Source organism: Phasianus colchicus, chromosome 1 (genome assembly GCF_987193195.1).
Source record: "Phasianus colchicus chromosome 1, bPhaCol1.hap1.1, whole genome shotgun sequence".
Lineage (NCBI taxonomy): Eukaryota > Metazoa > Chordata > Aves > Galliformes > Phasianidae > Phasianus > Phasianus colchicus.
This window is the reverse complement of record NC_143436.1, coordinates 80,968,934-80,983,404: the sequence shown is the minus strand read 5'-3', so window position 1 is coordinate 80,983,404 and position 14,471 is coordinate 80,968,934. Positions and strand designations below refer to the sequence as shown.

Below are 14,471 nucleotides of genomic sequence, written 5' to 3'. Positions count from 1 at the left end.
AGAAAACTTGTGTTTCTATTATGCTAAGTCAAAGTAGTCATTCCCATTACAGTCAGAGGAGTGAATGTTTATTGCTAAGCCAAAGACTCTTTTGTAATTTATTCAGAAGACTAAAAGAGAAACATTGCATCAAATCTGCTAGAATTAATGTGAAAATTTCAGATTTCAAATAACACTGTGGATTTTCTATATTTCTTTCTTGGTAACACTGAAATGCTGAAACCTGCTAGTGTATTGTAGCTCCGGAGTTCAAAGACCTTTTGTGTGAGTTTATAATTATGTATTGTTTACAAAAAGTGCAATTCTCTGCTTTGTTTAAAATCCCTAACAGATTAGCTCCAGCTATTTTTGTGTCATAGGTTAAGAAGTTACATCCTTTCTCCCTGTCTTTCTGTTACTGGTTGTCAAAACTGCAGCAAAACCAGCAGAAGAAAGTGAATCCTCCTGCACATTTTCATTGAAGGTGAGTTTGAACTCAAGTATACCACTATGGACACATATTTTCCTGTTATATTGGCCCTACAGAAAAGAGGGTAACCTCTGACAGAGAGGACAGAACACAGCTGAGTTCATATATATCATCAGCCTATCAAAATACAGAGGTCACATAATCATAAACCTTATGCAGCACATAAATGTATTTAATCCAGAGATAATCACGCACTTAGACTTGATTCTTTACACCACGTATTTCATGAACAAACTTTGGACTGTGATTAATTTATTTACAGTGTCTGGAGAACACGTAAAAATACATATTTTTAATGATCTGCTTGAAATGTAATACACAGAATAAATGACAGACTGCAATGTCTCCATTTCAATCTGCCATTATCTCTTTGTTAACCTGAGAAAACTATACAAGAAAGGAGCACACACCAGTTACCTTGAACATTAGGTTTTAAATATCTTTAATATTAAAGGAAACTGATTCTGAGGTATGCATATCCAAGGATTTGGCTCCAGAGCAGGAGTAAGGATAGATCCCTAATTAATAAATTCAAGGGTTACTTAATGTTTCCAAAACTGAAACTCTGAACTGCATATTTCAGGTTACCCCATAGGGGTACTACTGTGATTCTGCTCTTAATTATCATCACTATTTGCAGGCCAACAGAATAAAAGTCTAAAGTGACAACATAGTAATTATGAAACACTCAAGGTAAAAAAGATTTTTATCTCTGTAATTTTATCATGATAAGAAAGTGAAAGATCTATCAGCAGAAACAAATGCCAAACATTGTGACTTGCTTTCTCGAAAGCTTTGCTGCAAATGTCAAACATTAAGGACAAGATATACCAAACTTCTACTGCAATAGATCAAGTGCAGAATATTGAAGTTTCTGATCACTTGCAGAATGATCTTTACACCCTTTATGGAATAGAAAACACTAAAAAGCAAGGCCCATTTCAGCTCATCTCTTTAGAATTCAAATAGCTCTGTTCTGCTCTCAGTAATATTTTTGATTCATATTTTCTGGAAGTATGGACAAAATGCAACCTGGACTTTTGTGAAGTTATAGCTTGGACTGTAGCTGTTATGAAGTCAGACAAATATGTGTAGAGATGGCAGCAAGCCCAGATAATATATCCACACCATACTGCAGTCTCAGATGTGCAGATGTGTATGTCATTTTAATGGAAGGCGTGGACACAAACCAATCTAGTTAAACTGATACACAAGGATATGCTTAGGAATGGATTAAGTAAACTGAAACCACATTTAGGCAAGAACAAAATGAATCTGAATGATTCTCCTCTGTTTCTTTTCTCTACCCACTGTTGCCCATGGAAATAATTGCATCAACATCATTTACCGTTGATGCCACGATACTCCTGTCCTCCATGTTTATCATGATTCTAAAGTGGTTAATTACCATTGTGTCTGGTCTTCAGTCCATTTCTGGCACTGCGTACATCATGTCCAGAGCTTAGTCAAGCCCTGGTACCACCTAAAAGGAGCCTGCTCTTTGTCTGAGCATACGAGTGATAATAAATTTGACTTTGAAGGGACAGAACCATTTCCAAAGTCAGGAGGTAGAGAAAGATCTTGTGCAAGAAAGATCAAAATTTGTAAACTGGAATGAGTAGTAAGAAATCACGGGTGAGGTGGGAAGATGGGAAGAAGACTAAAAATATGGTGAAAGAGAAACACCATAGAGAGGGTGGCATGTAAAAGCAAATATTCTTATCCATACCACAGTTCCCTTCTCTTGTTAGTGAGATACAGAAATATGAGCTGTACACCCTAATTGAATACCTATCCACAAGAATTAGGAAAGCACCTACAACTTCTCAGCTGGATAAGAATTGTCATTAAAATTTCATCTTAAGTAGCTTATAACCATCCTTTGCTTCCCATTACATGCTTCCTTAAGTCTTAGTAATGTACTGCATCTCCACATGCTTTTGCTTTTACCTACACTGAGCTTGTGCTAAGGATAATTTCAAGATAAACTGCAGACCCAGACACAACCAATTTAAGAGTATTATGTGCTTTACAAGGAGGGGCAACAGTGCTCCTGAAGCACTCAGCATGCCAGGACATCCAAAGAGCAAAGGGACCAGTTTTGCACACTGCAGGCCACATGTGGAACTTCTAACACTACAGTGTAGTTGGAAAACACATCTGCCAGTAGCCAGTGTTAGCCAAGTGAGCCTCTGGTAAGAGGGAGGTAAAGAGGAGACTATCAGAGCCAAGGGAGTCTGAAACAATTGTTCATGGAAAATCTTCTGGTATCTCTTATGAATGACATCACAGTAGCCAACTGACCCACAACTTATCTCAATGTTCTTTATCTGAAAGATGCACATAAATCACACTTTGGACTCCACTGCAGCATACATTCCTTGCTAATGTTTCCAGACATCAATTGATTCCATCACCTGCAGTTCTTCCATGCAAACCTCTTGGTCCCTGAAGTCCTTATTTAATGCACAGGAAGAGAGCAAACACTAGCTGAAGGTGTAGTCAGCACAAGAATGGCTGAGCACCAAGGAGATGCCCCGTACAATAGCAGACTCTCATCATACAACTGCACAAAAGAGAATAGCTGATCATTCTCCTGGAGGAACCACAGCTCCTCTAATATGTTGACATCTTCACCAGCGAATGGGCACGTGTCTGAGCTCCTGAGGGTGCGAGAAAGGAGCTGTAGCCACTAGTCTCTGTCTCATAGTTCTCTTCATGGTGCTTTGATTGAGCTAATAAGTCCTCTTGAGAGGCAGTTTATATTCAGTTTGGCACAGAGCCATGCTAATGCAATTCTCCAGCTTTCCAAATGGAGCTGGCTGGGAGCTGGCATGTGTCTGGCCAGCACCAAACACAGACTTAGGTACCTATCCATGCAGATGTACTCTTAGTTACTTCTGAATGGTCTGGACATTTATGCATACGTAAAAGGATTTTCTAAAGCATGGGAGAACCCAAGTTTTCTTAATATTCTGATCTTGGACACAACAGTAAATTAATGTGATGATATGCATGCAGGAAAATGTATTAGAACAAAGAAGTAAAATTTCTTTCCTATTGTGTATTCACATGTGAATATACCCTAAGTGTGGCTTAAGAAACATATACTTCATCTTCCAAGTTACTGTACCTTTGGTGGTTGAACAAAAATGGAGTACTAGTCCAAAGGTGGAAAACCAAGATGTTTATGAGGAAGGGATTGTACAGATTGCCAGGAGGTCTTACTGATTATGAGGCCAGATGGTGCCATTCTAATCACCTGATCTCATGTCCTTGAAGATCCAAGCCTAGCACAAGCTTCAATCTATTCCCACTTCAAGTACACATGCTTCAGTTCTGCTTGATGTCTGCTTACACCTCTATGTTTTTAAGTACCACAAAATGAGGTGTCACTCCTGCTCCCACTTTTCATGACAACTTTTGTCTTGTAAGCATAAACAACAGCCTGAGGTCTTTCCTCCTGTTCCTGTCTTTCCCATACTCAAATCCAAAACTGTCAGAAGAACTGAAAATTCCTTCACCATTTCTTTCTTATGGCACTACTACCCCTTCTGAGTTCCATGTTTACCACCATGGAGAACTAAATAGCTTTGATGTCTTCTCCTTGGTTTCTCACAGAGGCAGAGCAGGGCCATCAGGTCTGTGACATGTTGCAGCCTCCTTTCATTTTCTCCCAGTTTCAAGGAATGAAAACTTTCATCTTCCAGGGGAATGAGAGCCATTTCTGCCTTCACAGAGTCTAGCTGTTTGTTTTTTTCTCTAGAGTCCTTGGCCAATTATCAAATTATGCAACTGCTGGTAAAATTTTTTAAAGGCCAAAATGGGCCCCAAAAGTAATTTCATGCTGAATTGCTGTATTGGTAGGGAAAACATTAAGAGTATTTTCTAGTTCTCAGAGATGTGACTTAGCACAAAAATGATGGCTACTACAATATGTGAAAGTGCACAACACTTAGGAATGAAAGGAAACTATCCTGAAGGTTGGTAAATCACAGAGAAAGATACTTTATAAATATAGCTCAAATTACAGAAATCTGTGGACTTAATGGTTAAATCTACAACAACTCTGATTAATGCTTTTCTTTAGCTCTTCTGAACTCAGAAACTCAAATTGGACAGTCAGCAAGTTAGTGATAACAGTTGCTTCAATTATCCTCCAAGATAAAAAAAAATTCAAAATCTTATGTTGAAAATCATCATTTTTTTTTCTAATGTGGACAAGCAATTCAAAAAACTATAGTCTAGGACTTCTGATTTTCATTCCCTTCTATATACAGAGCACCAAGAAATTTTTCCCAAAAGAGACAACTTCCCCTTCCTGTTTCCTATAGACTATCTTTAGTGCAGTCGGTTTTGTTCCTCACAAAAGTACAGTTTTCTAGGGCCAGTTTCACACAGTCTCAGGAGAAGACTTACAGGATGTGGCTTTGTTTTGTGCTGCTGAAGAGCAGATTTTATACCACATTTGTAACATATACATCAGCTCCTACAGAAATGTTTTCTTTTTCTCTTCTTCAGGTGCAGGCATCAAATGGACCAGTACTAGAGATTAATAATGCCCCTAGTTTAGTGGAGAAAATTGCTTACCAGTGATAATTATGCACTGTTTCTCACCTTTGCAACTATTTTTGATAGCTGATGTCTGTGTCATGGAATGGAAGCTGCACCAGGAGACGATGTATGAAAAAGTATGCAGAAAAGGATTCTCTGTGACACAAGCCCCTATGAAAGTCATCACAGTGGCAAATAATTTTGAAAAAAGATGCTGCTGCCAATTTGCAACTGAGATTGACTGACATCATGGTGACTTCTTTGGTGGTGGCAAATGTGAACTGAATTCAGAACCTCTTTTTCCGTTCTTGATGGAGTGTGCTTTGGTCCAAAACAGGCCTTGGAAGCTCCAGCACTTTCAACAGTAAAAAATACAATAAAAACCCATAAAACCCCATAAACACATATGGTTCAAAATTTCTAAATCGAGGAAAAAATGTCAGCATTGTGTCAAGTTCAAAGTACACACCATATTCTACTTGTAAGAAAACATGACGCTCTGAGGAAATTGTGCAGACTTTCAAAGTATCATTGCTCCTTTTCATTCATGTGAAATCTGATCAAGATTAATGGAATAATAGAAATTTAGGCATCAGCAATTAGGCTTCAGGGTAAAAACCTATCTGAAATAATAAATTATTCCATGTTCCTTTCAGGTCATCAAAGAGTGGCAAAAACTCTGACTCACAGACCCTCATGTTACATCTGGGAACGTATTTTAACTATGGAAGATGAGATCTTGGAGCACCAGCAACACCCCTTTCCTGAAGAAAAACTGGCTGCTATTCTACCAGGATGGAGCTGGAACCATTTGTTCTCTGTTGCTTCGTTCAGATGAGGCAATCTACTGGCCATTTGAAGTACAGAGCTGAAACCAAAACTTGATCCCAATAACTCTGGCAACAACTATTCAGTTTCCAATCCCCTCTCAAAAGATTCAAGAGGATAATTGAGACCAAACCTGTATGTCTGACCTCTGCCAATAGCCTGGACCATTCACAATTTATTTCCAAAGGGAAGCAACCTCCAAATTAGCTTGGTGGCACTGCTGAAAAAAACCGATGGTTGCAGTCAGGAGGCAAGTGGCCAAGCAGATGCATTCATGGTTTGTCCAGCTTCCTTTGACATCAGCAGCTCCACTCTTGGGAGACACTATTTTGGGGTTCTGGAATCTCAGATAAAGCCAAACGGAGCTTTCTGCCTCAAAATGCCTCTGAAGTCAAGTTCTGGAGGGCTCAGTCTAGTCTCTGCTTGACACCAATACCTATATGTTCATTCATGGTTTTGTTTGCAGATGGATGCGATCAGATTGGCTCTCTGAGCATGACACCCAGCAAGTACAGTATATCAAAGGAGAAATTAGTAACAAGCAGTACAGACAAACCTTGATGTTGCCTGCGTCCCTATGTGCAGGATCAGGGTAATGCTTACAGACAGAGAAGCTGGAAAATCAACAACACCTCTGTTCAGACTATCTGTCTCCCATCTGCTAATGTATCATGCAGTGAGTCCGCTTGGACTGTTACTACACTGCTTCTGCTACTACAAGAAAATTTTGCTCTTATCCAGCAGTAAATGAGTGGATTGAACCTATTCCATACAGAGGAGTGCATATCCTTGTCAGCACAAGACTGCAGTGTTACAATAATCTCTCTCAGAGGGAGATGGTAGAGCTGTATTCGAATGCCACTTTGCATAAGCATGCTGCTCTATCCTATCAGTGACAGCAACAGCTCTCTCACCAGAGAGGAGCACACTACTTTGCCTCTGCTCTTCCTGTTTAGACCACTTTTAAGCTTATGATGCTAAGATCACCAGTCATTAAGGATGATTTCACGGGCTGCCTAATAGGTGCCGACATAGAAAACTGACGTAAGCATCACACATTTCTGCTGTGCAAGCTCTGCATTTTTCTGTCAAACTTTGCCATAGTATAGTGTTTCCTTCCTCAAAGCCTTAACAAAATGGCTTGACATAGTGACATGGTTTAGTTAGCATGGTGGTGATGGGTTGATAGTTGGACTAGATGATCTTAGTGATCTTTCCATTTAATGATTCTATGAATCTATACTTGAGATTCCCAGGGCAAGATCAACAGAAATATTCAATGTGATAAAGAACAAGTTGAATTTACTGAAAGTAAGTGGCGAGGAACCTCAGCAAAAGTACCTAGTCAACTGAGGAAACACAGTTTGAAAAGAAAGCCTTTAGACATCAGCACTTGGAGCTTGACACTTGCACGTTTGGTGTACATGTATCAAAACAATGATTTAATGGAGAAGTCACATTTTATTTACTGTAATCTTGCTGATAAATCATGTGACTCTCTTACTTGACTTGAACTCTTGCTTGGGAGGTTATTCTTTTCACCAGTTGCCAAGATACATTTGATATAACTTTTTGCCTAAGTCATCAGCTTTTATAGAGAGGTTCCAATGCTGATCACTACTGTAGTATTGTCGCAGTGTCTTTCTAGTCCCTGTGTGCAAAAATTACAGTCACTGATAGCAATCTGCTCATCTCAGCATCTTGTGGGAAACTGTATATCGTATGGGAGCCAGCACTGGCTCTTTTTACTCTTGGAAAGTGACACAATCCAGAGTTACTGGAACTCCTATTTTCTTATCCCCTTTCTCTTCTTTTTTCTTAATGTACCCTGTTAAAATCGAGAAACTGAGCCACATACTTTTAATAATGAGAATCTGGATAAAGTTCAAGCTAAATTTTGAAAATATATTCCAATTAAAGTCTTTAATAGATTCTTGGCTTTCCCCACATCTCATTGCCATGTGCATTCAATAATCCCAAGCCCCCTTTTTCCCTACTAATAAGTAGACTGCAGAGTGGTTGACATCATTCTCCTGAAGGTCAGCCTTTCCTGAACTGCTGTTTTTTGAGCATCTGTAAGGTTCTATTTGGGGGAACTTTTTTAACTATTATCTTGAGTTCTGCTGTGATACTGTCAAAAACAGTACTTGCTGTAGTAAAGCTGTGATGACTTTTGCATTGTGTTGTCCGAAAGAGATTTTGTGCTCAGGCCAGGAAGATTCACTAACAGAAATGGCATGTTCTTCTCTTTGGTAGGATGACACAGTGATAACAGAGCTATGGAGACTTACTGACGTATTTTACTACACTGGAAAGACATGGAAGTAAAGTTTGTGCGCTGCTAGTACCAGTCATCAGACATCTGTGTGAGTAGTTGTGCTATCAGACTCTCCAGCTTGTGTGGCAGCTGAAACCTATCATTGTGTAAATCAGAAAGTTATTTAATCCCTGTATGAAACAGCTGCATCCAATGCTCTGGGTATTGATTCTCTGTGTCATCGTGGCCCTTACTCAACATATAGCTCGGGCCAAATGAATGAGCAAAACTCTCAGATGCATGTTAAACAAGAGAAAAGCTAATGTGGAAAAAATTATAATACCTTTAGATAATTGTATCATGTAGCTGTATCTGGAATACTCTGTGCAAACATGTTTTTAAAGAGATGATTAAGGACACAGAAAACTTTCCAAGAGAAGAGAAATAAAATGACTGTCTCTATTCATGGTGAGAAGCACAGATAAGGGACATAAAAATCTAAAACAATTAATTGTATGAAGAAGATGGGTGGGAGGCTTATCTCATTACCTCCCCCAAAAAAGGGATGAAAAATTCAGCTAGAATTGAAAAACCAGAGCCACCTGAAAGAAGTGTTTCACACAGTTTTGCCATGAAAACATGGAAACCACAGTTACAAGACTCTAGTGAGGGACAGGAAGTTACAACATATTCTTTTCTCTGCAAGATAGCATTGGTCATAAGCATTTCAGTTCTTTATGTTCTCTTTGATTAACTATGCAAACTGAGCTTCCATTCTCAGGGATCTGCTTCAGCCAATATATCATTCTAATTTTTTTCCTCTTAATTAATTTCTTTCCACCCTCAAAAATATGTACAGTAGAAGACAGTATTATAGTGTTTGCAGCCAGGAAATTTTCTCCTGCTTCCCACTATTTTCTTTTTTCTACAGCAAAGATAGTATGTCCCTGTTTATCACTGCTCATCCACCATGACCTCCAAATCTTAGACAGTGCCAATGATTTCCAGCACACTCAGTAGTTATGTACACCCTACATTTTGTTCCTAGGCACTTGATATTGTATCTGGCTGTACTTAGACCCACAATTTGTTTGAATGCATGCAGGTTACCATGCAATCCCTACCCTTCATACTTTCGTCCCCACCATCACTGTTGGCACTGCAGTCTTTATGAGATTTTTATCTTTTATCAAATGTGTAGCTTTATTTGATTCCAGACTGGTTAGTCCACAAAATAGTCTCCACAGAGAAACACTGAGACTGTCCTTATAGATGGTGTTTTCACATTTATCATCAGGCTTCCTATTTACTCATCAGCTTTGAGATTGATCTGCTACTCATTCTTTCAAATGTGCAAACTTTTTCAAGCTGGTACACATGGCAATAAACTAAATGCTCTAAAAATCTTTCACAGCTATCCAGTTATTTCTAACAGTCAAAGTTCTGCCCCAATCAGAACATTTGGTTAGATTTGTCTGACAAATCTGCTTTGGAAAAGGCAGATAAAACATTTATTTCATAAAAAAGCATACCAAAGGGCAAAAGAAAAGGTAAGAATCCATAATAATCCTCAACATGTAAAAATCCAGATAAAAAAACAGAAAATGCACTGTATTTATACTGCTAAAGTCCTAAGCTTCTGTCTCAGAAAGCATCATTTTTCCTACCACAGTAAGGGGTACTCATCCGTAGAAAATCAGGGCTGAATTCCACAGTCTCTGCAGGGAATCTATTCCAGCACTCTGCTAGACTTCATGCAACTGGAGCCTGTTACTTCTTCTCCTATCCAGCACAGACAGCATTTTATTTCAGTGCCATTATGTCCTCCCTCTCTCCCTTCCAGCCTGAACAACTACAACTTGCTCCTCATCTATGGTATCTCTTCCTAGGCACAAGGCCATTTTTACTGCCTTCATTTCAACTCAGTGCAGTAGATGTGCACTTCTCAAGCTGCAATGGACACATCTAGGCATCATGTAAAGCCACAGCAGAGAGGAGAAGGGAGGAAGGACAATACACACATCCCCAAAGTCTCCTTAACCCCAAGGCAGTTTTCTACAGCCAGCCCTGGAGCACTCCTTGCTGGTGCTGGGTGTCAGCAGCTGATTTTCTTCTCATAGCCAGGAATTAAAATAGAGTGTGTTTGTACCTTGGCTTTGCACCTACAGCTGAGACCAGGGTTCAGCATGTCAAAGGAATCACTGGAAAGAGGAGCACTACAGTGCAGGGAGTATTTCAGATGCACTAACTTGGGGCTGTTTAATTTGGCTAAATAAAGAGCTTAAGAGCACTCACAGCACTCACTGTTTTCTAGTGAATTATAAAGTTTTGAGACCAACCTGTGGACACAGCTTTATTTAGGGCTGCCCTGCTCTCACTGAACCGTAGTGCAGTGGTGGTGGTCTGCACAGAGCTGGCTGGTCACAGGGTACTGGCTCGCTTCCTGGCTTTTCAGCTGCCAAACTATATTAAAACAAGCTAAAAATACATTAAATATTTTCCTTTCCTAATATTACCTTACCACGTAAGCGAGAGCTGGACTTGCCACTAGGATGTTATCTGATAACCACTGGGAGGGGAGGGAGCCATGTGAGCCCGGACAGGAGGTGAGCTGGGCCAGCCAGCTGCCAGAGGAGAGAGGCTCCTCCAGCAAGGATGACCAGGAGGAGAGGTTGTTATGTTTCTATTTAGGTGGGTGATGAAAACCATTCTGAATCCCTGCTTTAACCCATCTCTGACCGCACACCCCACCACAAGTGCTTCTTGATGCACACCTCTGAGCTTCTGCAAAACATCTCCTGCCCCCCACACTCTGCTGGATGCCCAGTGGGCAGCCCCCAGCCTCCCTCTGGAGCAGAACACATCATCTCCAGGTGGATCCGAGGTCTGGAGGGAAGATTTGGTTTGAAGTCCAGCTCAAACTAGAGAGGGCAGAGAATGTGCTCTGCTACACCTGGCACCCATTTATTTCTGACTGTTTAACCTTGCAGGTGTCACATCTAAAGATACTTTTGCTTTGTTTCTTTTGTTGTGTTTTTATCAAGGGGAAAAAGTAATAGGTTCCCAGTAATGACTGTGTTTTTAACTAGAAAGAACTACAAAAAAGTCAGTGGGTGAATCCTATCAGCACAAAATAAAAATGATGTTGCAGCCCGAAACTGGAGATGAAAGCCCTGTTTAACAAATGAAGGATATGAAGGGCAGAAGCTATGAAAAGACACAGCATGAACAACTGGGAAACACTTGGGCTACCCGATAATTCTTCCCAGCCTCATACTAACAGAAAGTCTCTCCAGAAGGGCTACTGGGTTTTGCAAGTGAGGCAGTGTGATCCTGGAGGAGGTGTGCATATTTTTGGCCTCCTGAAGCTCCCACAGGACACAGACTTCTTCCCCTTGCGTTTCCACACAAATGGCAAACTCTAACTATAAATGATGATCAATGAATTTGACATGGTGGAACATTGCCTCTGTCTTTGTTTTTAACTCAACCCACGCCATGCATGTGGACTGGTTTATCCAATGCTGCACTCCTTCCTACTCCACGTTTGAGCTCTGAGGACACTAAGGAGTTGAGACAGTTGCACTGCACCTCATAATGTACAGCCAGCCCGATGTCTCCTAGCTGCCATCCAACCTCCCTGTGTCCTTTCACAGCCATCAAGAGTTCAGCAAGGTGCGAAAAACAGAGCATGTCGTAGCTCTTGTATCCTCTTCTGCTTTGCACATCCTTTGTACACTCACCTTGCTGCTTCTGCATGGTGGTGAAATCCTCAAAGGTGAGGGTGCGCACAGGGGGCCTCCAGAAGGCATAGGTCTCCATGATGGCCTCCAGCCCCGTCCTGCAGTATGGAATAAAGCAAGGAGAACATCAGTCAGTCAGCAAGGGTATTGGCATAGGGAAAAAGGGCTCTGACCTCTGGTCTGCTAGTGGCCACCAAAAGGCCACCTTGGCAACTGTGAATTCTTCCAGCAAGCCTTTCTGTGCAGGCACTAAAACAGAATTTCCCCAGTTCAAGACTTCCATAAATCCTAATGGTCTTCCAGTACCTTTTTGTTTTTTAACAAGGATCCTTAACTTCCATTTTGCTTCGCAGGGCCCTCAAAGCACACTTAAACACTTATGGAAGTGGCTTAAACACTTTATGGAAGCAAGCTGTCATACATACAAACATGGGAGATCAGAGATTAATCCTACAGAATCTGAGAGAGTTTTTATGAATGAACCTTCCCTGTCACTTCCCATTTCTGGAGGGCTTTTGGAAGACATCCAAAGAGGAATCTTGTTGGTTTTGTATTTTGACCAGAAATGCAGTAAGAGGCTTTTTATAAAAAGGTCAGTGGCTTCTCTGCTTTAGGTCCATAACTCACTACAGTCACAGTACCAAAGAGAAAAAGCCAAAAATCAAGTGAGAACAGTTTTTCCTCTTAAAGGGCTGGAGTCTCAGGTTTGTGGGGTTTTTTTCTACTGCAGAATGTTAGCATTGCTGGAAGTCTCTAACTCCAGAAGCTCACTGAGAACATAGATGCATTACCAACTGAGGACCCTCTCTGCTCTTTATGAGACAGTATCCTGAGGTTTCTTCCTAGGAAAAATTCCCCTTTGTGGACACTGAACCTTGCTCTGTTCCCAAGGCCTCTCCTTGCCTCCTTTCCAGCAGGAGGTTATAGCCCTTATACTGGCTTAACACAACTAGAGATGCTTTGTCAAATGTGAGACCATATCCCCTTTCAATGCAAAAGGCTCTAACATCCCCAGAGCCTCTCATCAGATGTTGAGCTGATACTGGAGCTGCCTTTTGCTTCTGAAAATGTCTTTCTGCACGTGCCTCCTCTTGCTCAGTTAACTTTCCAAAGTCTCCCCGGAAGCTCAGATGCTTTAAATACATTGGAGTTGGCAAACCAAACTCTGTATTTTAAGAGGAGGTTTAGAAGAGAGGTTGTTGCATGGTGTTTATTAGCTGCTAAGCTGTTAGAAGTAGAAACAGAAGACATCTCTGCATTGCAATCTCACACTAGCACTGAGCACATTACAACAAAACTATCTGGTTAATACAGCAGCCTTTGCCAGCTCATGGAGCTAGGAGACAACGAGGCAGTGCTGAGTGTGAGCCCATCTGCTAAGCCAGGCTGTGTGTGCAAAAAGCAACTCTCAGGCTGCCGGACCACTCCCAGGATTTCCTCTGCCACACACGTGCAGACTCCAGCTGCTTCTCAGCACAGCCAGGAGGAGACTGATGCCTCTCTGCAGCCTCATGAAACGATCCCCAGCACAAATGCTGAGGGAGGACTTTCTGGGACCGTTTATCCTGGAAGCAGAAAATGCCCTGCTGCTTGTGAAGGTCTTTTCCAGCCTAAATAATTCTACTCCAATCCAGTTAAATCCAGCCCCTAATGGGCTTTGGTCAAAGGAAGCATTAAGGTATTGCCTCTGCATCATTTACAACTCAGACTGACTCAAAGTTTAAGCTTCCTAGCAATTAGAGCTTTCAGTCTACAGCTTTCCTTTGCATCAATACAGCTCTCTCATGTACTTTATTATTTGTATTTCTAAAGAAAAAAAGAAAGGAGAGAGAGAGAGAGAGAGAGAGAGAGAGAGAATAGTCAGGAGATAATAAAAGAAGAAATAAAAGTAGAAATCAGAAATAATTTACTTCTTTCAGGGACCGGTCTCAACTCTTTCTGTTACTGAGGATACCAGAGAATGGGGGATGCCATTGGGAACCCCTCTCCTCACAGACCTTCTGCACAGGACAGGAAGAGAACATTCTCCTAGGCAAAAGTGGAGAGCTATCCTATGTGTGTATCATTCTCTACAGGGAAAAACAATCCACAGTTTGCCAATGGAGAGACATTGTGTAACAGCAGTGAATGTTGTTTGAAAAAAAACCTCTTTTCGGAATTTCTGAAATTCTCAGCAGTTTCTTTTGGTCTTTGGTGAGTATTGCTTGTACCAAATGTGCTGAAATTACCCATGTGGCATCCACTTTCTCTTCCAAAAAAAAAAAAAAAGCTCTGAAAAACTGACTTTAAACTGCCTATCAGGCCATAAACGCTCCCCTCTCACAACAACTTTATGAAGGAAGTAAGAAAGTATAAGAAGAGGACTTGCTGCCAGCTTTATTTTAATAAGGTCTGTCCTTTAAAAGGTATCCAAAATTCGCTCTCTCTTTTTCATTCATTTTTTTTAAATTATTTCGAGTGCTATAAAGTTTTAATAATAGGCAATAAATGAAACAGTTCCATTGTCTGAAAAATGAAAAAAGATGTACGAGCTATCTGTGCATGTCCATAATCCATCCCATATGGCTGACCTTGCCATTCCTGCTGCATGCGGGATGCAGGTCATCATTTCATTGTTCAC

At 40.8% G+C, this 14,471-nt stretch overlaps 1 protein-coding gene across 1 annotated transcript in view; it reads right to left on the bottom strand.

Annotated features, from left to right (window-relative positions):
* TBX15 (T-box transcription factor 15) overlaps positions 1–14,471 on the bottom strand; it is an 87,538-nt gene that overhangs the window by 3,487 nt on the left and 69,580 nt on the right. Inside the window, exon 7 of the mRNA XM_031613137.2 lies at positions 11,852–11,949. Within this exon, the coding sequence (XP_031468997.1) occupies positions 11,852–11,949 (98 nt within the window). The remainder of the gene's footprint in view (positions 1–11,851; positions 11,950–14,471) is intronic.